Source organism: Leptonychotes weddellii, chromosome 6 (assembly GCF_054177405.1).
Source record: "Leptonychotes weddellii isolate Sample4059 chromosome 6, ASM5417740v2, whole genome shotgun sequence".
In the NCBI taxonomy this organism is placed as follows: domain Eukaryota; kingdom Metazoa; phylum Chordata; class Mammalia; order Carnivora; family Phocidae; genus Leptonychotes; species Leptonychotes weddellii.
Genome location: NC_138374.1, coordinates 29,860,133 through 29,886,281, shown reverse-complemented (window position 1 = coordinate 29,886,281; position 26,149 = coordinate 29,860,133). Strand labels below are relative to the sequence as shown.

At 40.6% G+C, this 26,149-nt stretch overlaps 1 protein-coding gene across 3 annotated transcripts in view; it reads left to right on the top strand.

Annotated features, from left to right (window-relative positions):
* Positions 1 to 26,149, top strand: part of TBC1D12 (TBC1 domain family member 12) — a 123,142-nt gene that overhangs the window by 7,751 nt on the left and 89,242 nt on the right. Inside the window, exon 1 of one of the 3 annotated variants that reach the window (XM_081823799.1) lies at positions 16,320 to 17,527. The exons of the other annotated variants lie outside the window; for them this stretch is intronic. Within the exon in view, the coding sequence (XP_081679925.1) occupies positions 16,587 to 17,527 (941 nt within the window). The 5' untranslated portion in view covers positions 16,320 to 16,586. Of the gene's footprint in view, positions 1 to 16,319; positions 17,528 to 26,149 lie in introns of those variants that run through there. 3 annotated transcript variants of the gene reach the window in all.

Genomic DNA, 26,149 nt, shown 5'->3' with positions numbered 1-26,149 from the left:
CTGAGCAGGGAGCCTAATGCGGGACTCGATCCCGGGACTCCAGGATCGTGACCTGAGCCGAAGGCAGTCGCTTAACCCACTGAGCCACCCAGGTGCCCTAAAATAAATAAATCTTTAAAAAAATCAGTGTTGGGTTCAGTGAACATTTATTAAGCATCTTTATTAGGACCTGAGTGGGCACTGAAATTCAAACACAAATTATTTTCCTGTCAGTCGGGACTAAAGAAGTTGGACTTTTTGTGTAGGTAGGCAAGATGCATTTTTTGAACACAGGACACTATAAGACTATGATAGTTTAAAGCTGAATGTTCCTGAGGTGAGATGTAATTCATGGACAAAATGAGGGACTGATTTTCTTCTGAGCAGAGGAGAGAGGTTATTTTGTAACCATGTGACTGCCCACTCTTGAAACTTCGTAGGATCTGAACCGAGAAATAAGGAAGTACAGAGATGGTTACTCATTCCATCATGTAACCCTTGACACCTGGGTCATTATTTTTTATCTACAAATAATATTTACTGGTTTGTTGAGTTAAATTTAACTGATGAATTAAGATGAATCCTAAGAATAGACTCATGTACCCCATTTGATTATTGTAAATTTTGAATACTGTGGTTTAGAATAATGTTTTCTATTACCTTTGTTTTTGTTTTTTGATTTTTGTTTTTGTTTGTTTGTTTTTTGCCATGGTCAGCTCTTTTCTCTAGAATTTAGAGCAATCACAGAGGCGTAAACTCTTTGAGGCCCATGACCCACACTCTGCCAGTGGAATTATTGTGTTTGGTTAAAACAGTGTGCCTGTGTATGTGTGTGATATATTTAATTGATTTCTGAATGCCTTTAGGTGGGGCACACACTCAGTATGCATTCTCTTGTTCCCCACTACTTCCTTGTCTACTATCCATCAGCCATATTGGTCCCTAAAGGCTTCAGTGTGAGACCCATGCATCTAGATTTAAAATTTCAGGATTATAGTGCATATTATTTTGGCCTTCTTCTTTTTTTTTTTAAGATTTTATTCATTTATTTCAGAGAGGGAGAAAGAGAGCCAGCAGGGAGAGGGGCAGAGGGGGAGGGAGAGGAGGAGAGAGAGGGAATCTCAAGCAGACTCCACACTCAGCACAGAGCCTGATGTGGGGCTGAACACTGGGCTTGATCCCATGTCCCTGAGATCACGACCTGAGCTGAAACCAAGAGCCGAAACTGACTGAGCCACCCAGGCACCCCTATTTTGGCCTACTCTTACTCTCCATCCAAAGGGTGAGCTCTTTCCAGTAGATTACTTTTGGTTTTAGGTCAGAAGTACTGTTTCGGTGGTCATTGCTGCTAAACACTTGCTTTCTCTCCGTCTCTTCTTTCCTTTCCCTCCTAGTCAATGTTTGTGGTGAATATTCTTATTTCCTACAGTTTTCATCTCCACATCCTCAATGATACATGGAAAAAAAGCACAAACATGGAGGTCAGACAGACTTCGTTTTTACTAATTTTTAAAACGGAGGTAACAATGCCTGTGAGTGAAATATGTATATATAACACCTGGCATGGAAAAGGTGTGGTAAACTTAAGAAACATTCCCTCCTTCTTTTTGGCAAATACTTTCAAGAACTTCTCTGAGGCTTCTTGCACAGTCCTTCCACTTTTTACTCTCCTTTCCTATCTTGATTCTTCTCAGTTCATTCATTTATCCTTTTATTAATTCACTTATCCAACAAATATAAATTGGCCACTTGTTCTATATCAACCACTATGTTAGGGGCTGAGGAAAAGAATATGATACCATCCCCGCCCTAGTTGAGTATGTGGTCTGCTAGCAGAAAGCAGATATTAAAGAATCACACTAACCAATGTGAAGTTTTCAAATTCTATAACTTTAGTTGTAATTAGTGTCAAAGTATTAAGTGTTAGGACCTATCATAATAGCAGGATGTGGCCTTGTCAGGGAGGTCACTGAAGGCTTTTCCTGAGGGAATGATGACTTGAGATCTGAAGAAAATAGGTAATTCTGGTAGGGGGTGTGGGGAGTGATTATAATTTCTAGCAGATGGAACAGCATGCACAAAGCCCTGTGATCAAAGGAAGCACAGGTTTATTACTGGTCAGAGTTTCCTGCTTGCTTGCTTTCTTCCTCTCTCTTTCTTGCTTCCTTCTTCCTTTTCCTTCTTTCCCCTTGAATGCAGAGGATCATTAACAACTTCCTCAGTTCTTAAAACATTATCATCATTTATTCATGCAAAGACTCTCAGCTGCATTTTTTATTTGGTACTATATTCAGTTTTATTTCCTTTCAGCAATTCCTTTCTCTCTTCCATAGACAACGATTTTAACACATTTAACATAGATTCTAAAAATTTATTTGTGTTCTTGTAAAAAGGATACATTTCTGTTTTGTGTATAGGTATTTTTAATTTATGTAAATGACACTGTATTGTTCTCCTTTCTTTTTCCACTGGACACTATGGTTTTTTTATTTTAAGATTTATTTATTTATTTGAGAGAGAGAGAGAAAGAACATAAGCTGGAGGGAGGAGCAGGCTCCCAGCTGAGCAAGGAGCCTGACACAGGGCTCAATCCCAGGACTCAGATCATGACCTGAGCCAAAGGCAGACTCGTAACTGTAACCGCTTAACCAACTGAGCCACCCAGGTGCCCTGACACTATGTTTTTAATATCCATCCAGGTTGCTCTGTGTATCTAATCTGTTGTTACAAATTGTTGCATTGTTCTCCATCATGGTTCATCTACCACTTATTATACATTTACTCCAACTGGACTCTCTCCAATTCCTTTCCACCTCAAACAACAACAACTTTAATCACAAACAAAAAATCACACACTTTAACAAAAAATCACACACTTTAATGAGCATCCTCTACCATGTCCTCTTAGGGATCTCTGAGAAAATTCATTTGAAGGGTATAACCAGGAGTGGAATTGCTGGGTCATAGGTTACATGTGCACTTGATTTGACTAAGTCATGCCGGCTGGGTCTCCAGGATAGTTCCAGATATCGGAGGTTTTCTGTTCTATGGTTACTTTATCCCTACTGCTTTCTAACAGTGCGTCCTGGATTCTTCTATTCAATTCTTTTTTCTCTTCTATCCCTTTTATCCTTCACATACCCATTGTGAGCAAGCCACCAGGGTACTATTCTCCCCCAGTAGCCTAGACACAGATTTAGTTGACCACATTCCCTTCAGGAATTCACAACATACACTTATATCCTAAAGATAATCGTATCTTCTAAAGGAGATTTCTGTTGTCTTTCCCTAAACATTTAAAGCACTGTAGGGTGCCTGGGTGGCTCAGATGGTTAAGCGTCTGCCTTCAGCTCAGGTCATGATCCCAGGGTCCTGGGATCGAGTCCCGCATCGGGCTCCCTGCTCCTTGGGAGCCTGCTTCTGCCTCTCTCTTTCTCTCTCTCTCTCTGTCTCTCATGAATGAATAAATAAAATCTTAAATAAATAAAGCACTGTAAGACTATCTTTCAGCTCATAATTTATACACTTCTCCATGGTCCCCTTTCAATTCACAAATATTTCTTAGGATTATCTAGTCACTAAAGTGGACTGGAAATAGGTTGGACCAAATAAATTTTTGACTTAGTCGCAAAAAAAAAAAGAAGAAAGCAATGTAAATGGCTAAGTAATATGGGAGAGGGGTGAGGTGTGGGACAGGTTCAGCTTCATTACTAGTCAAAGAAAAGTAATTTGAAATCGTTAAGAATAGCTTAAAAATACCTAAAAATTTGTTTTCTATATTCTTTTCTATTATAAAATGGCTTCCTATTATACTTTGGTAATAAAAATAAAGACATCATTGAAATATAAAGGGAAATATTTAATCTACTCCAAGTCTGGCCCCAAACATTTCTGAAAATACTAACACTTGACAAATTTTCTCCTCCTTATGCCGAATTTATGCAAAAACTCTCATTTGATTATAGCAGTAGCAACTATTTGCAGAACCTGTCACTGTTTTTGTGAGTCTGTCAATAGCTTTTTTTTAAAAGCTCTCCTCTTTATGAGGGGGAGAGAGAGAGAGGAGGGGCAGAGGGAATCTCAAGCAGAATCTGAAGCAGAACTTCAAGCATACTTCCTGCTAATGCAGGTCTTGATCTCATGCCCCCGAGATCATGACCCAAGCAGAAATCATGAGTCTCTCACCTAACAGACTGAGCCACTTAACCAGATGCCCCTCAATAAATGCTTATAGATGCTTTTTCTTCCAAATGTAACTGAATGCCCTCCAGTAGCATAAAAAATATTTGCAACTCTTGTTTTGTCATAACTCATAGCTATGGCATGTATATGGAAACAATTTCAAGAGCATTCTTTTTTTTTTTTTTTTTTTAAAGATTTTATTTATTTATTCATGAGAGACAGAGACAGAGAGAGAGAGGCAGAGGGAGAAGCAGGCTCCCAAGGAGCAGGAAGCCCGATGCGGGACTCGATCCCAGGACCCTGAGATCATGACCTGAGCCGAAGGCAGACGCTTAACCATCTGAGCCACCCAGGCGCCCTCAAGAGCATTCTTGTAGAGGGTTACCACTGAATCAATTTTTTAAATTTCATAAAAAGGAAGGTATAAAAATTTTAAAAACCTCCATTAGTCTTCTTTCATGTCTATCCTTTGTGGCCTTATCAAGCTAGAAATGCAGTTTTATACATCACTGTTATTATGATATGTAATTGTATATCTCTACCTTTTATTTAATATTACTTTATAAAATTTATCCATATGTCTGCATTTTTATCATTTTAATCATCTGCCTATTTCACTGATATACTAGATTTTCCTACACTTCCTGTATTATTGACAATTTCAGTAATTCTTTTTAAAGATTTTATTTATTTATTTGAGAGAGAGCAAGAGAGAGCACAAGCAGGGGGAGGGGCAGAGGGAGAAGGAGAAGCAGGCTCCCCACTGTGCAGGGAGCCAGACGTGGGGGCTCAATCCCAGGACCCTGAGACCATGACCTGGGCCGAAGGCAGATGCTTAACTGACTGAGCCACCCAGGCACCCCGACAATTTCAGTAATTTTTAATTTTTAACTATTAAATATGTTGCTATAAGCAGCTTTGTATAGCTTTTATTTTATTCTTTTGAATGATTTTCCTTATGATAGATTCCCAGGAGTAGGATTACAGTGCCTCTTAATATGTGCCATCAGTTTGCTTTTCCAGAAGATCAGTGTGCATTTCTAAAGCATTTCATCTGTCTCTTGGTTTGTGGCTGTCCCTCTGTGGTTTACCAAACAGCAGCTGCTTTGTGATTTTACTATCATTTATTTCCCACACATAACTTATCCTGCTGAGTTAATCTGTAATAAACATCCTTTCAATACTTGTTATCTAGCTATAATCCACAATCGTAGACTTACTCACCCCCTGTTACCAGCTGAGGCTTTACCAGGCATGCATGGAATTTAAACCATTTGTGGACATTGAAGATGATTTCAGTGCCAATCCAAGTCACATGGTCCCATGGAAGGTTGTTCATTCCCATTGCTTTACAGAACTTTCTTTTAGATTTTGATATCAAATTTATTCTGAGTCTTCTCAGTGGATTTCCAGATGAACATATTGACCACATTTTTGTTTAATCAGTTTATCATCTGGGCGCCTGGGTGGCTCAGATGGTTAAGCGTCTGCCTTCGGCTCAGGTCATGATCTCAGGGTCCTGGGATCGAGTCCCGCATCGGGCTCCCTGCTCCTTGGGAGCCTGCTTCTCCCTCTGCCTTTCTCTCTCCCTCTGTCTCTCATGAATAAAAAAAAAAAAAAAAAAAATCTAATCAGTTTATCATCAAACCTCATAAGCTCATCAAAGCTTTCAGATCATTATATAGTAAGGATAACCTATGGTTATTTTAGATCTCACTAGTGCCTACTCATACAACACAAGTCATCTTTAGGTTAAACATTTATCCATGAAGATGAAATTGTATGCATTGAAGAGTATAAATAGGAATCAGCCTCAGGCAGTTTCTGAACAATGGCCTTGAGGATTATAGATATGCTTAATCTATTGAGTTGGGAATTTCCTGGGTACTAGATATGTATTTTTTAAAAAAAGATTTTAGTTATCGGGGCGCCTGGGTGGCTTAGTAGTTAAGTGTCTGCCTTCGGCTCAGGTCATGATCCCAGGGTCCTGGGATGGAGCCCCGCATTGGGCTCCCTGCTCCGCGGGAAGCCTGCTTCTCCCCCTCTCCCACTCTCCCGCTTGTGTTCCCTCTCACTGTGTCTCTCTCTGTCAAATTAAAAAAAAAAAATCTTTAAAAAAGAGAAAAAAATTTATTTATTTATGTGTGTGTATACAAATGCCAGTCCAGAATGCTATAAGATTGGAGCTGTTGACAGTGGCTACAAAGAAAAAAGGTGCTTTGAAAGCATATAACTCAAGTCTAATCAATTAGACGGAAAGTCAGAGAAGAGTTCTCTGGGGAGGTAACATTAAAACTGAATCCTGGGGGCACCTGGGTGGCTCAGTCAGTTAAGTAGCCAACTCTTGATCTCAGGGTCATGAGTTCAGGCCCCACGTTAGACTTATGCTGGGCGTGGAACCTATTTAAAAAATAATAGACAGACAGACAAACTGAGTCCTGAAGAAAGAGTAGGAGTTAGCCCAGGTCATCAAGGTGGGGAAGAGACCTCTCTAGGCAGGGGGACCAACATACATGAAGACCCTTAGGGAGAGGGGGCTTTGCACATAATTTCAGAAACAGAGAAAAGAGCAATGTGTCTGAAACATGATGAGTGGGGAGAAGAGAAATGAGAAATGAGGCTGGAGAGACAGATAAAAGTTAGTATAACAAAAATCCCAGGTCATTATGCAGAACAACCTAGATATATGAGCTTGCAGAAGAAGTTTTGTAGTAGCTGGGATGAAAAGAAGATCAGTATGACTAAAGCCCGGGGATTTTGGGGAGAGAAGAGGGAGAGGAGGCTAGATAGGTACATAGACTGTGAAGAGCTTTGTAGGTCATGAGAAAAGAGTTTGTCTTTGGTCTTAAGAGAATAGGAAGCCATTGCATTTCGATTAAGGAAGAAGAACCCTCCCTAAGTATACTCAGAAAAATATAGCCAAAAATGTAGGAGAAAAAAAAAATGGAGACAATAGGGCAATGAAAATTGAGGAAGAAATGTTTATTTTAAAAGGTCGAAAGGGGGTCGCCTGGGTGGCTCAGTTGTTAAGCGTCTGCCTTCGGCTCAGGTCATGATCCCGGGGTCCTGGGATTGAGCCCCGCATCGGGCTCCTTGCTCAGCAGGGAGTCTGGTTCTCCCTCTCCCTCGGCCCCTGCTTGTGTCCCCTCTCTTGCTGTGTCTCTCTCTGTCAAATAAATAAATAAAATATTTTTAAAAAAATAAATAAAAGGTTGAAAGGTTAACATGATGTTCACTAAAAAAGCAGGGCAGTGACATGATCAGATTTGTGTTCATAAAAAAGTACTTTGGCTGCAGCCATGGAGAATTGTTTGGATGTGCCCCCAAATGAATGTGGGGAGACCAGCTGGAAGTTAATTCTGTCACCCAGGAAAAGACGATGGCAATTTAGTCCGGGTAGGTGGATATAGTGTGAAGTGAATAAATTTAAAAGATATTTACATTAGGGCGCCTGGGTAGCTCAGTTGGTTAAGCGACTGCCTTCGGCTCAGGTCATGATCCTGGAGTCCCTGGATCGAGTACCGCATCGGGCTCCCTGCTCAGCGGGGAGCCTGCTTCTCCCTCTGACCCTCCTCCCTCTCGTGCTCTCTGTCTCTCATTCTTTCTCTCTCAAATAAATAAATAAAATCTTAAAAAAAAAATTAAAAAAAATATTTACATTAGATCCTCAGACTTTATTCATATTATAGCTGAAAGTGTGTAAGGATCTTTCAGCTATCCAATTTCAGAGGATCTAACATAAACCAAACGATGACTACAGTTGATAACACCGTATTATATTTTTAAAAAGAACAATAAAAACATTTTATATAAAAAATACAAGACACATAGGAGATACAAAAGACAGACTTCAATAACTTCTTTGTGTATTAGCTTCCTAGGGCTGTGATAACAAATTACCAAAACTTAGGTAGCTTAAAACAACAGAAATTTATTCTGTCAAAGTTCTGCAGACCAGAAATATGAAATCAAGGTGTTGGCAGGATTGATTTTTTCTGAAGGCTCTGAGGGAGAATTCACTTCATACTACTCTCCTAACTTATGGTAGCTGTTAGCAATTCCTTTTTTTTTTTTTTTAATTTATTTACTTATTTATTAGAGAGACAGCACGCACAGTGGGGAGGGAATCTCAAGTGACTCCCTGCTGAGCATGGAGCCTGAGGCAGGGCTTGATCCCATGATCCTGAGCCAAATTCAAGAGTTGGACACTCAACCCACTGAACTACCCAGGTGCCCCTAGCTGTAAGTAATTCTTTGTGTTCCTTGGCTGGTAGACATGTCATTCCAATATCTACCTCCATCTTCACATGGCCTTCTTCCCCATGTCTCTATGTGTCTTTTTTTTTCTGTCTTTTTAAAGGACACCCATCATATCTATTTATTAGCTCTATGAGGAGAGGGAGAAGTCTAATCTAGGATGATCTCATGTTAAGAGCCTTACCTTAATTACATCTGCAAAGATCCTTTTTTAAATAGTCACATTCACAGGTACTAGGGGTTAGGACCTGGACATATCTCTTGGGAGGACACAGTTGAACCCACTATACTTGGCTAAGGGGATAAGAAAGAGAAAAGTATCAAGGATGACTCTTGGGTTATAGGTTTGTGCAACTAGATGTACAGTACTGTTATTCAGTAAGATATAGATTATTATAATAAGAATAGATTTAAAGGAGGCGATTATGAATTTAGTCTTGTACATATTAGGTTTTAGGTGGCTTTGACACCAGCAAGCAGAAATGTTGGGTAGACAGCATGTCAGATCTAGAGTGACTGAGTGGATGGTGGTGGTACATAAAAAGATAGAAAACAATGGAAGAAAACCAGGAGAGACTCATTTTAGTCATGTTATGTTTATGATGCCTAGAAATATCTGTATGGAAATGTCATATATTTGGATTGTAATGTAGGAGCGGTAGGTTAAATTCTAGTCATCAGTTTATAGATGATCATCTAAATCATGAGAATTAATGAGATTGCCTGGAGTACAGAGGGTTGAGTGAGAAGAGAAGAGGCTTCAGACTTATTCTGTTAAGAAATTTCATTAAAGAGGAAGAAATCCTGCCTTCCCAGGAAGAAACTGAGACAAGGTGGTCAAAAAGGTAAGAGGAAAACAGAGAGACTATGGCAACAATAGAGTAATGGAAACTAGCTTAAGGAAAAAGTGTTTCTTTTATTTATTTATTTTTTAAAGATTTTATTTATTTGAGAGAGAGAATGAGAGAGAGAGAGCATGAGAGGGGGGAGGGTCAGAGGGAGAAGCAGACTCCCTGCCGAGCAGGGAGCCCGATGCGGGACTCGATCCAGGGACTCCAGGATCATGACCTGAGCCGAAGGCAGTTGCTTAACCAACTGAGCCACCCAGGCGCCCTCTTTTATTTTTTTTAAAAGATTTTATTTATTTATTTGAGAGCAAGAGAGCACAAGTGGGGGGCGGAGTGGCAGAGGAAGAGGGAGAAGCAGACTCCCTGCTGAGCAGGGAGCCCAATGCGGGACTCGATCCCAGGACTCTGGGATCATGACCTGAGCCGAAGTCAGATGCTTAACCGACTGAGCCACCCAGGCGCCCAAAAAGTTAAAAGCTAGAGAAAGAAGTGTTTCAACATGGAAGGAGTGATCAACAGTATAAATGCTGTTGAAAGATCAAGCAAGATGGAGACTTAAAACTTTCTACTCGATCAAGAATAAGAAAGTCATTAATGAGAGTAAAGAATAGTGTGCAGAAGCTAGAACAGAGTAAATGGGAGGTGAGGAAATGGGAGGTGAGGAAATGGAGAAATCTTTAAAACATTTTTTGGAAATGACCTTAAACTTAGAAAAAGTTGCAAACATAGGGGCACCTGGGTGGCTCAGTTAAGCATCTGCCTTCAGCTCAGCTCATGATTTCAGGGTCCTGGATTAAGCCCCCACATTGGGCTCCCTGCTCAGCTCTCCCTCTACTCCCTCCCCCCCCTGCTCTTTCTCTCTCTCTCTCTCACTTACTCTCTCAAATAAAATCTTAAAAAAAAAGAAAAAGTTGCAAACATAAAAATAACACAAAGAATACTCATATATCTTTCCCAGATTTCTCTACTGCTAACATTTTATCCCATTTCACTTTGTCACGAGCTCTGTGTGTGTATGCATGAATAATTTTTTTTCTGAATTTTTTGAGGGTAAATTACATATATCATGGCCCTTATCCTAAATACTCCACTGCATATTTCCTAAGAATAGAAATATTTTCTTACAGAACTGATATAGCAACTATAAATTTTAAATATCAATTATAATTGTAACTATCAATATTTACATTGACACCTTTATTTAACCTACTGTACATATGACAACTGTGTTGGTTGATGTAGTAGTGTCCTTTGTAGACTGTTTTCTTTTGTCTACTGAGTACAAAGTCAAGTTTACGGGCAGGTATTCCATATAATTGTCATTTTGTTTTAATCTTCTTTCATCTCAACTATGTCCACAGCTTTTCTTTGTCTTTCATGATACTGGCATTTTTTTTGAAGAATAAGAATCCCCCATTTCCTTTTTTAAATAGAATTTTCTTCATTTTAAATTTGATGATTTTTGTGTGATTAGGTTGAGCTTATACATTCTCAGCCACACTGTGTCTTTTTCATGGTATCACATCTCAGTGTGCACAATGTGTAAACAGCTTTTTAAAGAAGCTTGCTTGCTCAGGGAAGCAGAGAGATAAGGTTGTAGCTATAAGCCAGTATTTCTCAACGTTGGTTGTAAATTAGAATTACTTGAATAGCTTTTAATATCAGTGTAAGGCTCCTCTTCCAGAGATATTGACTTAATTGGTCTCGGGTGGTGCCCAGACATAAGCATTTTTAAAATTTCCTAAATGTTACGAATGTGCAGGTGAGTTTGAGAAACACTGCTCTAAGAGTATGTGGGTGGTGATAGTGGTGATTTAACATAATAGAAGTTAAAGCATGTTTGAAAGCTTTTTGGAAATCCAGTACATAAGAAAAAGGTTGAGGATTAAAGAAAGATCTAAAGAGTTTTGAGGCCTTTGTACTCTCCTTGAGTACAATTTTGGCAAAATAATATTATGGGATAATGGGACCATATTTACTGTTCAATAATGAGGGGAGGATCATACAGGTAGAATATGACAAATTGTATGTATTTTGAGAATTTCTATTAAAGTCAAATTTTCTTAGCAAATGTAAGAATCCAAAGTATACTCATAGTTTTCCATACTTTAACTGTTAATTAATATTTTATAACAGACAGATTAAGAATATCCTTTCTCGGGAGAACCCTCTTACGTTGTTGGTGGGAATGCAAGTTGGTGCAGCCACTCTGGAAAACAGTATGGAGGGTCCTCAAAAAGTTGAAAATAGAGCTACCCTATGACCCAGCAATTACACTACTAGGTATTTACCCCAAAGATACAAATGTAGTGATCTGAAGGGGCACCTGCACCCCAATGTTTATAGCATTAATGTCCACAATAGCCAAACTATGGAAAGAGCCCAGATGTCCATCAGAAGATGAATGGATAGGGGCGCCTGGGTGGCTCAGTTGGTTAAGCAACTGCCTTCGGCTCAGGTCATGATCCTGGAGTCCCAGGATCGAGCCCCGCATCGGGCTCCCTGCTCAGCGGGGAGTCTGCTTCTCCCTCTGACCCTCCTCCCTCTCATGCTTTCTGTCTCTCATTCTCTCTCTCTCAAATAAATAAATAAAAAATCTTTAAAAAAAAAAAAAAGATGAATGGATAAAGAAGATGTGGTATATTTTTATGCAGTGGAATATTACTCAGCCATCAAAAAAGAAATCTTGCCATTTGCAATGACGTGGATGGAAATAGAAGGTATTATACTAAGTGAAATCAGTCAGACAGAGAAAGACAATTATCGTAAGATTTCACTCATATGTGGAAATTAAGAAACAAAACAGAGGATCATAGGGGAAGGGAGGAAAAAATAAAACAAGACGAAATCAGAGAGGGAGACAAACCATAAGAGACTCTTAATCATAGGAAACAAAGCGAGGGTTGCTGGAGGGGAGGCAATGGGGGGACAGGGTAACTGGGTGATGGACATTAAGGAGGGCATGTGATGTAATGAGCACTGGAGGTTATATAAGACTGATAAATCAGGGGCACCTGGGTGGCTCAGTCAGTTAAGCATCTGCCCAGGTTATGATCTCAGGATCCTGGGATCGAGCCCCACATCTGACTCCCTGCTCAGCGGGAAGCCTGCTTCTCCCTCTCCCTCTGCTGCTCCCCCTGCTTGTGCTCTTTCTCTCTCTCTCAAATAAATAAATAAAGCTTAAGAAAAAAAAAAGACGAATCACTGAACTCTACCTCTGAAACTAATAATATACTAAATGTTAATTGAATTTAAATTTAAAAATTAAAAAAAAGAATATCTTTTATCATGCTAATAGTTTCACCTGATTTATAGGAATGTACCAGGATATTTTATTTATGCCTACAGTTGTAGTAATATAATATGGTATCAAAAGTTTTAATGTTGGGGGACCTGGCTGGCTCAGTTGGAAGAGCACATGATTCTTGATCTTGGAGTAATGAGATCAAGTCCCAGGTGAGGTGTAGAGATTACTTAAATAAGTAAAACTAAAAAAAAAAAAAAAAGTTTTTAAAGTCAAACTCTTAAGGACCACAAAAGAAGAAAAAAAAAGGATATGCTACACCTTGAAAGTAGATTTTTAAAAAATTTGTAAGATGGCATATGATATTACTTATCAGGTAACACAGAAACTTTTACTGTTGAAAGTGGAAAATATGGGGCGCCTGGGTGGCTCAGTTGGTTAAGCGACTGCCTTCGGCTCAGGTCATGATCCCAGGGTCCTGGGATCGAGCCCCTCATTGGGCTCCCTGCTCAGCTGGAAGCCTGCTTCTCCCTCTCCCACTCCCCCTGCTTGTGTTCCCTCTCACGCTGTCTCTCTCTCTCACTCTCTCTCTCTGTCAATTAAATAAATAAATAAAATCTTAAAAAAAAAAAAAGAAAAAGAAAGTGGAAAATATAACGACTAACCAAGAAGAATGCCAGAATAATTTATTATGGAATACATATTATTGTAGACAAAGTTACAAAATATAAATGTGTTTCAGTTTTGAAGTCTTTACTGAGAAAACAGTAGCTATGGGCTATTATTCATAAAACTTTTGTTGCTATTGACAAGGGGAGAGGAAGGAGATGAACTAAATAAACCATTTAGAGAAATTGGAGTTTAAAATACTGTAGTATGATTTCATAGAGGGAGAAGTAGAGCAATACCTAGAAAGGAGTAAGTCAACAAGTTAGTTAGAAAAGGTTTGAAAGGGGTGCCTGGGTGGCTCAGTCGGTTAAGCAACGGCCTTCAGCTCAGGTCATAAGGTCCTGGGATCGACCCCTGCTTCTCCCTCTCTCTCTGCTGCTCCTTCTGCTTCGGCTCTCTCGCTCATGCTCTCTCTCTCAAGTAAATAAAATCTTTAAGAAAAAAAAGAAAAGGTTTGAAAAATTAGGAAGTTAGGAAAGTTAGGAAAGAAAAAAAGTTGAAACAAGATTGTGATTAGCCTCTTTCAGCCATCCTCATCTTTACCATCATATAACTATACTTATGTCTAGGTATCTTCTAAATTAACTTAAATTTCTTTTATTGAGGTGAAAATTTACATAAAATACAGCTATTTAAACATGTACAATTAAAAAAATGTAGAATTCAGTGCTATTTAGTGCATTCGCCATGTCATGCAACCACCACCTGTATCTATTTGCAAAACATTTTCATCACCACATATCCATCAGGTAGTCTGTCCCTATTTCTCTCCTACCCACCCCCTCATTGGCAATCACCAATCTGTTTTCTTTCTCAATGGATTTAGCTATTCTGGAGAGTTCATACAAATGAAATTATACAATGTGGACCTTTTGTGTCTGGTTTCTTCCACTTAGCATAATGTTTTTGAGATTCGTCTACTTTATGTATCAGTACTTCATTTATTTTTATGGCTGAATAATAGTCCATTGTATAAATGTCACATTCTGTTTATTCATTCCTCTGTTGATGGGCATTTGGGTTGTCTTTTGGGTTTTAATTGTGCTGCTATAAATATTCATGTGTAAGTTTTTGTGTGAACATCTGTTTTCAATTCTTTTGGGTACATATCTAGGAGTGGAATTTCTGGGTCATAAGGTAATTGAATGTTTAACTTCATTGAGGAACCACCAAACATTTTCCATAGCAACCATACCATTTACATTTCTACTAGCAATGTTTGAGGGTTGTAGTTTTTCCACATCCTCTAAAACACTTAACTTTCCACTTTTTTGAATATAGCCATTCTAGTCAGTTTGAGTGCCATGTCATTTGGTTTTGATATTGATCATTACTTCATATGCTTATTAATAGCTATTAACATATATTCTTTGGAGAAATGTCTATTTAAGTCCTTTAAAATTGGGTTGTCTTGTTAAGTTGTAAGAGTTCTTTATATATTCTGGATACTAGACTCTTAATCAGATATATGATTTACAAATATTTTCTCTCTTCCTATATTAATTTTTCCACCTGTGTCCTGGAAGTCATTTCTTCTTCTGAAAAATCTTGGCCATAAATATATTGCTAACTGTGCCTTTGACACTTACTCCTTCCTTAAGGCCTTCAGATAATGCTCATTGTAAAAGACACTTGATGTTTCTTAAACTGGGTGCTGGGTACATGGGTGTCCATTTTATTTACATTTTTTTAAAAGATTTTATTTATTTACTTGACAGAGACACAGCGAGAGAGGGAACACAAGCAGGGGGAGTGGGAGAGGGAGAAGCAGGCTTCCCGCAGAGCAAGGAGCCCGATGCGGGGCTCCATCCCGGGACACTGGGATCATTACCTGAGCCGAGGGCAGACGCTTAACGACTGAGGCACCCAGGCGCCCTTATTTACGTATTTTACTGTTACTCATATATAGGTTATATTCCTTCTTGCATATATAAGAAAAAAAATATAAAGGCTTGGCAATGCTGCTTCCTCTCATTACTACCCCATTCTCCTATTTCTTCTCTTTTCATTGACATACCTCTAGAACGAGTGGCCAATATTTTCCCCTTCATTTTATCTACAGCTAATTCCTCTTTAATCCTTTGCAATACAACTTCTTTGCCCATCTTGAAATAATAACACCTTTGAGTCTCAGCCCCACCTCCATCTTTATTCTTTCTTCCCAGAAGTCACTAATGACTCACCTTGTTACAATATGCAGATGACTCTTCAATCCGAGTCTCCAAACCGAAGCCCTAACCCAAGTTTTAGATCTCTAACTATATCCTGGATAGTCCCAGTCTTTTACTTTACCAGATATATTTCCCCTATTAATCAAGTTTTTTTTTTTCTAATCCAAATCCCATTTCTTCAAACCACATTAGTTTCAGTAGCAAGAGTTTTGTAGAAATTGCTGGTTCCTCCCTCTTCCTCTTATATGTTAGTTAGCACGTCTTGCGATTTCTTCTTTAAACGCCTTTCATTTCCACTCAGTGGCTATCACCCCATTTCAATCCATTATCACAGGGTTCTGGAATTATTTCAACAGCGCTTCTCCGCCTGACTCCACTTCCTTTCCCTACTTGAGTGATGATGGAGATTTTTAAGAAAAGTGATAGGATGAAACGTGGTGCTAGATAAGAAAGATTCCTTTGGGGGCACCTGGGTGGCTCAGTTGTTAAGCGTCTGCCTTCGGCTCAGGTTATGATCCCAGGGTCCTGCGATCGAGCCCCGCATCGGGCTCCCTGCTCGGCGGGAAGCCTGCTTCTCCCTCTCCCACTCCCCCTGCTTGTGTTCCTTCTCTCACTGTGTCTCTCTCTGTCAAATAAATAAAATCTTAAAAAAAAAAAAAAAGAAAGATTCCTTTGGTAGTATCGTGGAAGATAAAGTGGAGAAGGGAGGGTGTTGACATGAAGCGACGAAGCTCTAGATTGTGGCAATGGCGGTAGAGAAGATGCATGAAAAAGCGTAAAGTCCACCGGTGACCAGTTGGAGCTGCAAGGACTTATATCTAATATCCTGTATTCTACTCCCATAAATTAAGTACGTCAAGCGAATTTTTGCTAAGAGAGGCAAACCCGTGCCTCTGTAAGGATTGTCACGCTCGGGGTGAGCCAACCAGCCTCCATCATCCAGATGGCAGATCCCAGATTGGCCGCCGGAGTGTCAGGGAGCGGCCTCTCTAGCTACTATCTCTATGGTTCGCGGAATCTCCAGGTCGCGGTTTGACCGGGCCGGCGTTTGCGCGTGCGCGAACTACGGCGCGTGCCCGCCCTCCCGCAACTGCCCGGAGCCCCGGGTGGGAGGGGTGGGTCTGGGAAGGTTGCGGCGGCGGCCGCCGTGGCCCCAGCCCCTAGGGTTATTCCCGGGCCGAGCCTGTGCCGGGGACTCTTCCGTCGCCTCCTCGGGCGGCATTCACCCGGCCCTAGATGGTGGGTCCGGAGGATGCCGGAGCCTGCTCGGGAAGAAACCCCAAGTTGTTCCCGGTGCCGGCGCCGGAGCCCGTGGGCCAGGACGGGAAGATGATCCGGGCCACAGGAGGTTTTGGCGGAGGCGTCGGCGCGGTGGAGCCGCCGGCGGAGGAGGAGGAGGAGGAAGAGGAGAAGGAGACGCCGCCTCAGCAGCTCCTTCGGCGCTACCTCGCGGCGGCAGGAGGACAGCTGGAGCCGGGGCTGTGCTACTGTCCACTCCCGGCTGGCCAGCCCCGCGCCCCGCCGCTCCCGGCAGCTCCGCGCTCGGACGCCTGCCCGCGGGACTCGGGCTCCAAGCACCGAGACGCGGAGGTGGCGGATGCCCGCGCTCCGCGGCACAGAGGCATGACCAACGGGGACTCGGGCTTTCTGCCGGGCCAGGACTGTCGGGACCTGGAGGAGGCTCGCGGGCTGGCCTGCGCGGGCGGCCGGGATCCGCGCCACCGCCGCCTCCGCCCGGAGGGGCCTGGCGACGAGGGCGCGGACGGCGCGGGCAGCCCGTCCGACTGGGCCGCGCCGCTCGAAGACCCGCTGCGGAGCTGCTGCCTAGCAGCGGCGGACTCTGACAAGCCCCAGGGCGCGGGCAGCGGATCGGAGGGCAGCCCGGCCAGCGACGGCAGCAGCTGCGAAGACTTGGAGCGGCCGGGAGACGGCGCTGGGGGTCCCGAGGAGGGCGCGTCCGCCGCCGCCTCGGCGGAGAGGACTAGCGGGGACGCCGGCGCTGAGCCGCGCCCTGGCGTCTCGGACGTTCAGGTGAACTCTCGGAACACGTTCGAGGTGAGCCGCGACCACCTGCCCGCCGCCGGGCCGCCGGTGCCCGCGCCCGCCACGGAGCAGGGCGCCGCGGGGACCTCGGCCCGGGCTCGACGGAGCGGCGGTTTCGCCGACTTTTTCGCCAGGTACAGCGCCCGCTGCGCCGGGGCTCGGGGCGGGCTCGGGGCCGGGGCGGAGGTTGAGGCAGGGCGCTGGCCGAGAGCGGCTTGCGGACCGCCTCCGTGCGGGCTCTTTGCTGGCGTCAGGACTTAGCTTTGATTTGTCACCGGGGGAAGAGGAACTGGGTCAGCATTGTGTTGCCTGTAGGAGAAGTTGCCAACTTTGTGGGGAGCGAATCTTTCTGTTCCCCTGTGGGCTGGAGGCTATACCTGCTATTCACACCTGGTTTCCGTGTATTCAGGTCCTGGCAGTGTGCTCATGCCACAGCTGCAGTTTTGCCTCCTCCGGAAAAGCAGACAACCTGCTCGGTTCTCAGTTTATTTTTACTGTACTACGAGGATTAGGAGTGGGGAGTGGGGGTGGGCGCGGCGCTATGTGTGTACGGGTGTGGTTGTGAAAGAGAAAGGGAAGTCATTTTGCAGAGATGACTATTTGTGTGGAGTCTAAACCCATTCAGGTGGCTTGGGAATTCTTGAAATTAGAAGTGATTGTGTTTCATAGTGTTTAACTGTTTCAATGGCCTTTATTAAAATGCAGTCAGTTTCGAGTTTAGAATTTGATCCCAGCCCTTAAAGCCAAATTACTATGGCGCTTTATCTAGAAAATCCCTCTTCTCTACTTATTCCAAATAGGCCTACACTTTTTTCAGCAACTTTTTAATTTTTGTGCCATTGTATTTGTGTTTTGACCTGCCATTCTTGAAATCAAGTTATGGTGCTGGACATTGCAGATTTCGGAAAAGGGTTTGATAGGGATAAAATGCTCATCCTATTGCACATTAATGAAATGCCAATTTTCCCGGAGTCAGATCTTGCTTGATACGCTTTTTTTTTTTTTTTTCTTGTAATCTCTAGGCAAATAGGAGAGTATTCCCAACTTGTAAACTCTCCTTTTCAGAGTTCTCCTGTGTTTTTGTTTCCTTTTCAGGGGTCTTGATAGAAACGAAAGAAACAAATTATGCAGCTCCAGTTTTAGAGGATTATACAATCTGTGTGCATTTTTGTAGACACAGTCACAGTTTTCTGATTGTAATTATTTCTTTTTCTATTTTATTATCTATTATTTTCCCTTGTATGAATTTACAAAAATTTATAAAGTTGTTTACATCAAGATTGGGAAATTCTAATTTTGTGTTACTGGTGGGACAAAATATATAGTAGTGAGATCTGTATTTGTGCCTATAGTTGCAAAAATATACTTAAAGCTTAGAGTGGCAATATTTTTTTTTAAAGATTTTTTTATTGATTCATTTGAGACACAGAGATAGAGCATGAGCAGGGGGAGAGGCTGAGGGAGAGGGAGAAGTAGGATCCCCGTTGAGCCAGGAGCCCAATGTGGGGCTCCATCCCAGGACCCTGGGATCATGACCTGAGCCCAAGGCAGACACCTAACCATGTGAGCCACCCAGGTGCCCCTATAGTGGCAATATTTTAAAAGCTTGCAAGGTGAGCTAAGTTCATACATTTGTGAACTTTGGGTGTTTTTTGGTCATGTTTTGATGTCAGGTGTCAGGCAATTTTAGACCTGGAAGGGGCTTTGGAGATTGCTAATTCAGTCACTGTACCCAGAATACCTGCTTGTGCCACCATTGGGAATAGAGATGATTTGGACAGTGGAGTGCAGGCTAGTAGGTATTAAGTTTGAAGACAGATACATTTTTATGCATTGCAAATTATGAACAATAGCAAAGCAAATCTATTATAAGAGGTTTTTCATATTAACAGTAGGGAGGAATTTTGATATAATTAAAATTTTTTTCTTAATCTGTAGACTAATAGGATTTCAGTTAATATAACTAGCTGATATTCATATAGCTACATTAATCATGTGTATCAGAGCACTCGATTTCAAGTCAGTAAACAGGTACCAGAAGTTAATTTCTCTAAGCCTCATTTTTTAATTGACATCTGAATGTCAAGATTCTAGGTGTCAATTGCTTCTTTGTATAACATACTTGGGAAAGGGCACAGAGGCACAATTTTTCTTTTAGCATTTAACCAAAACCTTAACTGGATTCAAAACTCCTTAAAGGCAGAGACTATGATATTCATCTCTGAGTCTACAGTATCTAGCGGTGGTATTGAGAACCTTGCTCAGTTTGTGTTGAATTGGCAACTTTTATAGACTCTTCCTCTTCACTATTCTCTAGGTAGTGTAATTTTGTTTTTTTGTTAGTAAGCCAGTTCGGGGTTTGAACTCATGACCCTGAGATCAAGACCTGAGCTGAGATCAAGAGATCAACTGACTGAGCCACCCAGGTACCCCAAGTAATTTTGAAGAAATCTCCCATCCTTGGGCAGAATGGTCAGAAATTTCCTTTGCCTTGACAACCTATGAGGGGTTTTTTTGTTTTTTTTCTTTTCCCTTTGTGTGTACAATTGTCATTCTTAACTCTGAAGCTCCATATGAGGAATCCCTTTGGGGATATCTTATTCTAGGATGTATTCTCCTTCTTGGGTGCAACTGCTACCTACTGCCACTTCATTTTTTGATGAGGAAATTCACTGTCTACATGAGGTATTTTAGGTAGCTGATGGCAGAGCTGGAATTAGAAACCAGGATTCCTGATTTTCAGAGCAGGTTAACATTCGATCACAATTTATAATCACCTGTGGCTTTTTTCTCTCCCACCTGATTATCCTCCTCTTTCCCTTCTTTCTACTTCCTTTCTCTATCTTAACCTGGCAAAAGTCTGTAACAGAAATACTTTTAAGGAATAGTTTCATGTTTGTTTTAACTTAAGAGAGGGGAACATTTTACAGTGGTTTATCTATTACTACAAAGTTATCTTCAGTTAAGACACATCATTGACAGAAGATTCATTGAGTAGGGTAGAAATTCTGTAGGAGCTAAAGGAATTTGGTCGAGGATGGGATTGCTCTCCATCTCCTACTTTCCTTCTCTTCCAGATGAGGTGAGTTCTAGTTCATTCCCTGTTGGGGGCTTGCCTCAGCTTCACATGGGCATCTCTCTGTGAATGGTGACTTGACCTTGGGAGCCCCAGAAGTAATATTCCCTCAGATCCGTGGTCTTTTCCTGTCCATAAATGTTTTAAAATGCTAGGTGGGGAGCGCCTAGGTGGCTCAGTCATTTGAGCTTGTGCTCTTGGTTTCTGCTCAGGTCATGATCTGAGGATTGTGAGATCCAGCTCCTTGCTCATTGGGGAGTCTGCTTGAGATTCTCTCCCTCCCCCTCTGCCCCTCCACTGCTCGTGTATTCTCTCTCTCTCTCTCTCAAATAAATAAGTAAATCTTAAAAAAATAAAATAAAATACTAGGTGGGTACACTACCCCCACTGTCACCAACTTAGCAGTAAGAAGGAGGAGATGAAAACTTAAAAAAAAAAAAAAAAAATCTTGTGGTTCCAGACTAGCCTTCGTTCTTTAAGGATCTGTTTATTACTCTTTCAAAAATAAAATAAATTTAAATTATTTTTATGGGTCCTTCAAGCAAATTCATGTCTTAATTTTTTTCAAACTAGAAAGATTTATTTTTTGGATAGGTACACCCTTTACAGATGTATTTTTTTAAGCCATTTAATACTTTTGAGTTTTGTTTAGATTGCACTGGCAAGGTACTGTTATTTAGAAACACACAGGTATCTGTTGCTGATAATTTTTTTTTTTTTTTACAAAGTCTTCATGTGAATCATGAGAATTTGGTGGCCTTAAAGGGCATAGCTAAGGTAGAAAAGAAAGTATTAAAAAGAGAATTGACATAGATTATGAAACATACAGATCCATGTAGCTTTTTCTATAATTACTGACTTCTGAAACTTACTAAACGTTGTGGTAAAAGATTATTTTCACAGAACTCTTTTATTACAGTTAGGCAGAATAAGGAAGACTAAAGGCTCTTTTAGTGATTTCTTTTCCTTTTTTTAAATTTTTTATTTTATTATGTAGGCTCCACACCCAACGTGGGACTTGAACTCACCACCCCGAGATCAAGACCTGAGCTGAGATCAAGAGTCAGACACTTAACCGACTGAACCACTCAGACGTCCCATGCAATTTTTCTTTATTGTTCTCAGAAACAACAAAATCAACCACATTCCTTTTTCCACTTAAAATTTACACTAGTTGGCAAAATCATAATTCACCTGACTGAACCATCATAGACTTCTGTCAGATAGGGCTCCCTTATTTGTTGCACAGCGTGTATTCCTCCCAACCAACTAAAATAAAATAAAATAAAAACCTATTTCTCAAAAAATTCCTTTTTCAACATTTCAATAAAGAAGAGGCAAAATATCAAATTTCTGATAAGTTTTAAAAGATTTTTATAGCTCCCCAAATCAAGCATTTAATATAGGTGTGGTATAGTTATTTGTAAGGAGAATGAAGGAATATCTTGATCTAAATATTACATTTTTGTTACTGCAAGAAATTAAAAATATGTGAAAATACTCTTTTCTATGTCATTAATGAAACTCCTTTAACATTACTTATATAATTAAAATATTTGAAATTTTTAGAAAAGCTGAAAATAATACGCAATTCATTGCTCTAGAATAAAAATAAGGCTCTTTTTAAGATTTTAGAGTGTTGTGAAGCTACCCATTATATTAGATTGAGGAGCTAATGGCTCAAGAGCCTTTCGTATTTGTTCCCTGTGTCTGATACCCGCTCCCCTCCCCCAGTCTATCCAGTGTTTTCTTAAAACACAAAACGCTAAACCACTGAAATCCAGCTCTGGTTTAAGGATGTTACCTTAGAAATTTGTGGTTTTAGGGTGGATGGTTAGAAATGTGATAATCTAAATATAAATCAGGTAGAAAATACTGGGGAACTCCAATTTTTCTGAAACTAAGATAATTTTAAGATAGTGGGGGGGGGTGGGCAGTGGAAGAGGGAAAGAGAGAATCTTATGCAGGTGCCAGGCCCAGCACAGAGCTGACATGGGGCTCAATCTCACAACTGTGAGATCATGACCTGAGCTGAAATCAAGAGTCAGACACTTAACCGACTGAGCTACCCAGGGACCCCGAGACTAAGATAATTTTAAGTGCTCAAATATTATTTTGAAGTGCTAAATTAAATTAACATTTTTAACACTAGATCCCAATAACAAGGCAGACTCTTACTCCAGTATTAACTTGGAGTTACTTGTTTGTTTCTGAACTATTAAAAGTGGGCATAGAGATTTACTTTATTTTTTAAATACTTTTTATTTTAGGATAGTTTTAGATTTACAGAAAAGTTGCAGAGATAGTAGAGAATTCTAGTATATTCCTCACCCCGTTCCCCTATTGTTAATATCACATTACTGTAGTACATTTAACACAAGTAAGAAACCAGCATTTGTACATTGCTATTAATTAAACTTCACACTTTATTTAGCATAGAGATATTGACTAAAAGATTTTTATTTGGGGAGCAGTTGTGTTTTATGTACAATAAGAAATGTTTAAAGTAGAAGGGACTTCAGGGATCACTTTATTCATCGTTTAATATCCTATGGAAAATCAACAGTGCTGTTAATCAGAGAAACCTTTTATTTGCTAGACATCACCTAGTAAGGTGGTATTAATTTAATATTGGAATTGAGTTAGACATGGTAATGAGTTGTTCTTCAGGTGGACCGAGGGCATTGATTTTCAAGGCTTTTCAGTTCAGACTATTCGGGGCAGTATTTAACAAACAGTACCTACTAATTTGCCTCTAGAAAAAATTATGAAAGCATATCTTAATTCTACATAATTTCACGTTTTTCCAAAGTTATATTGATATGTGTTTTCTAATTCTGGAAATATTCCCATGACCTACTAAGGGTAGGATTTATTTTTATTTTACAATTATTTGCCCATAGTCAGATAGTGATTGAATAAAAGAATCAGAACTAGAGCAAAGGGGCGCCTGGGTGGCTCAGTCAGTTAAGCATCTGTCTTCGGCTCAGGTCATGATCCTAGGGTCCTGGGATAGAGTCCCTCATCAGGCCCCTTGTTCTGCGGGGGCCTGCTTCTCCTTCTCCTCCTCTCTTGTACTCTCTCACTGTGTCTCTCTCTCTCAAATAAATAAAATCTTAAAAAAACACACAACTGATTCCTAGGGCTTGAAACTAATACACTGATTTCTACGAATCATGAGAAGTTTACAAACAAAAACATAATTTTTGGTGTAGTAAAAATACTATTGACTTGAGAGATAAGAAATTTGGTTTTTGTCCTGGGTAGCTTCTTCTGCCATTAAATAATTGTGTGACCTTGGGCAAATAACTAAATTTGTCACTTCAGTTTCCTTATCTGTGAAATTAGGAGATTCAGAGTTCTTTCCAGCTCCAATATCCTGTGATAATATGTTACATGATTTTCTTGCAATACTATTGTGGACCTCAAAATTTTGCCAGCTAAATATTACAAATGTGAACTGAGTTAAAGATGGTGCTTTTAAAAAGAGGATGTTTGTTTCACCTGTAAAATGAGAAAGTTGCCAGAGACAGAAATATCTCCAACTCTAAATTCTACCTTGCAACTCTTTCCACCATCTTTCTGTGCCTCCATAATGGTGTGCATGAATGTCCTGGTAGATGCTCTCAAGAGCATTTACAAAGCTGAAAAGAGAGGCAAATGCCAGGTTCTCATAGGCCATGCTCCAAAGTCGTCATCTGGTTTCTAACTGTGATGATGCAGCATGGTTACACCGGCGAATTTGAAATCATTGATGATCACAGAGCTGGGAAAATTGTTGTGAACCTCATGGGCAGGTTAAACAAGTGTGGAATAATCAGCCCCAGATTTGATGTACAACTCAAAGATCTAGAAAAATGGCAGAATAATCGGCTCTGGTCCCCCCAGTTTGGTTTCATTGTACTGACAACCTCAGCTGGCATCATGGACCATGAAGAAGGAAGTGGAAGTGGAAAACACAGGAGGGAAAATCCTGGGATTTTTTTTCCTAGGAATGTAATACATATGTGCAGATAAAACGCCTCAATGGAAAAAAAATAAATTCTACCTTGCACATTTCTTTTAGTAAAGGTCTGACTCTGCCCCAGAATAATCGTGCTGAACATCAGTAATCTTTGTTTAGTTTCTTATATATAGATAGTATAGACCAGCAGTTCTAATTAGAAAATTCTAGATTTTTTTTTCTTATATCTCTTTGGAGTAGGAGAGAAAATAGGATAAGTAAATTCTAGTTAATCAATGCGGTGGAATTTGAGACCTTAACTTCCGGACCATGAGTTATATCTCAAAGATTGCCAGGGTTCCACTTTGGCGAACTAGTAGCCTTCGTGCAATAATTCCAAACTTTTGTTATACTTCAAAATCACCTGAAAGCACATTTTTAAAAATGAAATTCTCCAGAATCCACAACTCCTACCTTTTTAGATTCAGGGGACTTGCCTTTTTGGCAGATGGCATATTCAAAATACAGGATAGTGTAGTGTTAAAAGTGCTGGTTCTGGAGTTAGACTGCCTTGGTTGAATTAGCTTTCCTAGCTGTATAATTCTGCACTAGTTACTTGACCCCTCTAAATCTTAGGCAACTCATCCATAAAGTAAGGATAATGGTGATACGCACCTCATGAGATTGTCCATGAGATAATGTTCTAAGTGTGTTGTATTTCTTATCTGGCATGTAGTGAAGGTTCAAATGTTATTATTCAAACTTCAGTATGACAGCCGCAGTCCCTTCCCCAGCTTCATTACTGAAATCCATTGGTTTAAAGAAAGGAAGAGATGAGGGCGCCTGGGTGGCTCAGTTGGTTAAGCGACTGCCTTCGGCTCAGGTCATGATCCTGGAGTCCCGGGATCGAGTCCCGCATCGGGCTCCCTGCTCGGCAGGGAGTCTGCTTCTCCCTCTGACCCTACCCCCTCTCATGAGCTCTCTCTCAAAAAGATGAATAAAATCTTTAAAAAAAAAAAAAAAAAGAAAGGAAGAGATGAATGGATTTTTTGTGTACTACCTGAAGAAACATTACACAATTTGTGTAGTAGATTTTTATTGGTAAAAATTTGTAGTAGATTTATAATTGGTATTCGGAATTGTATGGGAATTAAAATGGACTATATAACGTTATGATCTAAAATTTCCAAAAGTCTTGAAGCTTTGACTAAAAAGCAAATCTGAGAAGGAACTGAAAGGAGGGAATGTTGACAAGGATTAAAATATTTGTATCTTTTATTGTTTTAAGGAACTTATAGACAGGCAAAGCCAGTTTTTTAGTTTAAATTCATGAAATGTTTAGCTTGGCTCACTCATACATTTCAAAGTTACTATGTTGTGGTGGGAAAGCTTTGGGAAGAGTGGAAACATTTGGAGATTTTTGAGGTGACACATCTGTTACGCGTCTCCAAGTATATTGGGAAGGGGAAAGTCAGTCCTTTTTGAGGCAGCTTATTTCTTCCTAGGAACTCTGCCAGCTACCCTGAGTTGTCCCCAGATAGTTCTGATTGATAGTTGCTTGGACCTACTGCAATAATTCTTAAACTTTAGTGTTTAAAATTACCTGGAGGGAGGAGTTGTTAAGAATGCAGATTTCTTGGGCGCCTGGGTGGCTCAGTTGGTTAAGCGACTGCCTTCAGCTCAGGTCATGATCCCAGGGTCCTGGGATTGAGTCCCGCATCGGGCTCCCTGCTCTGC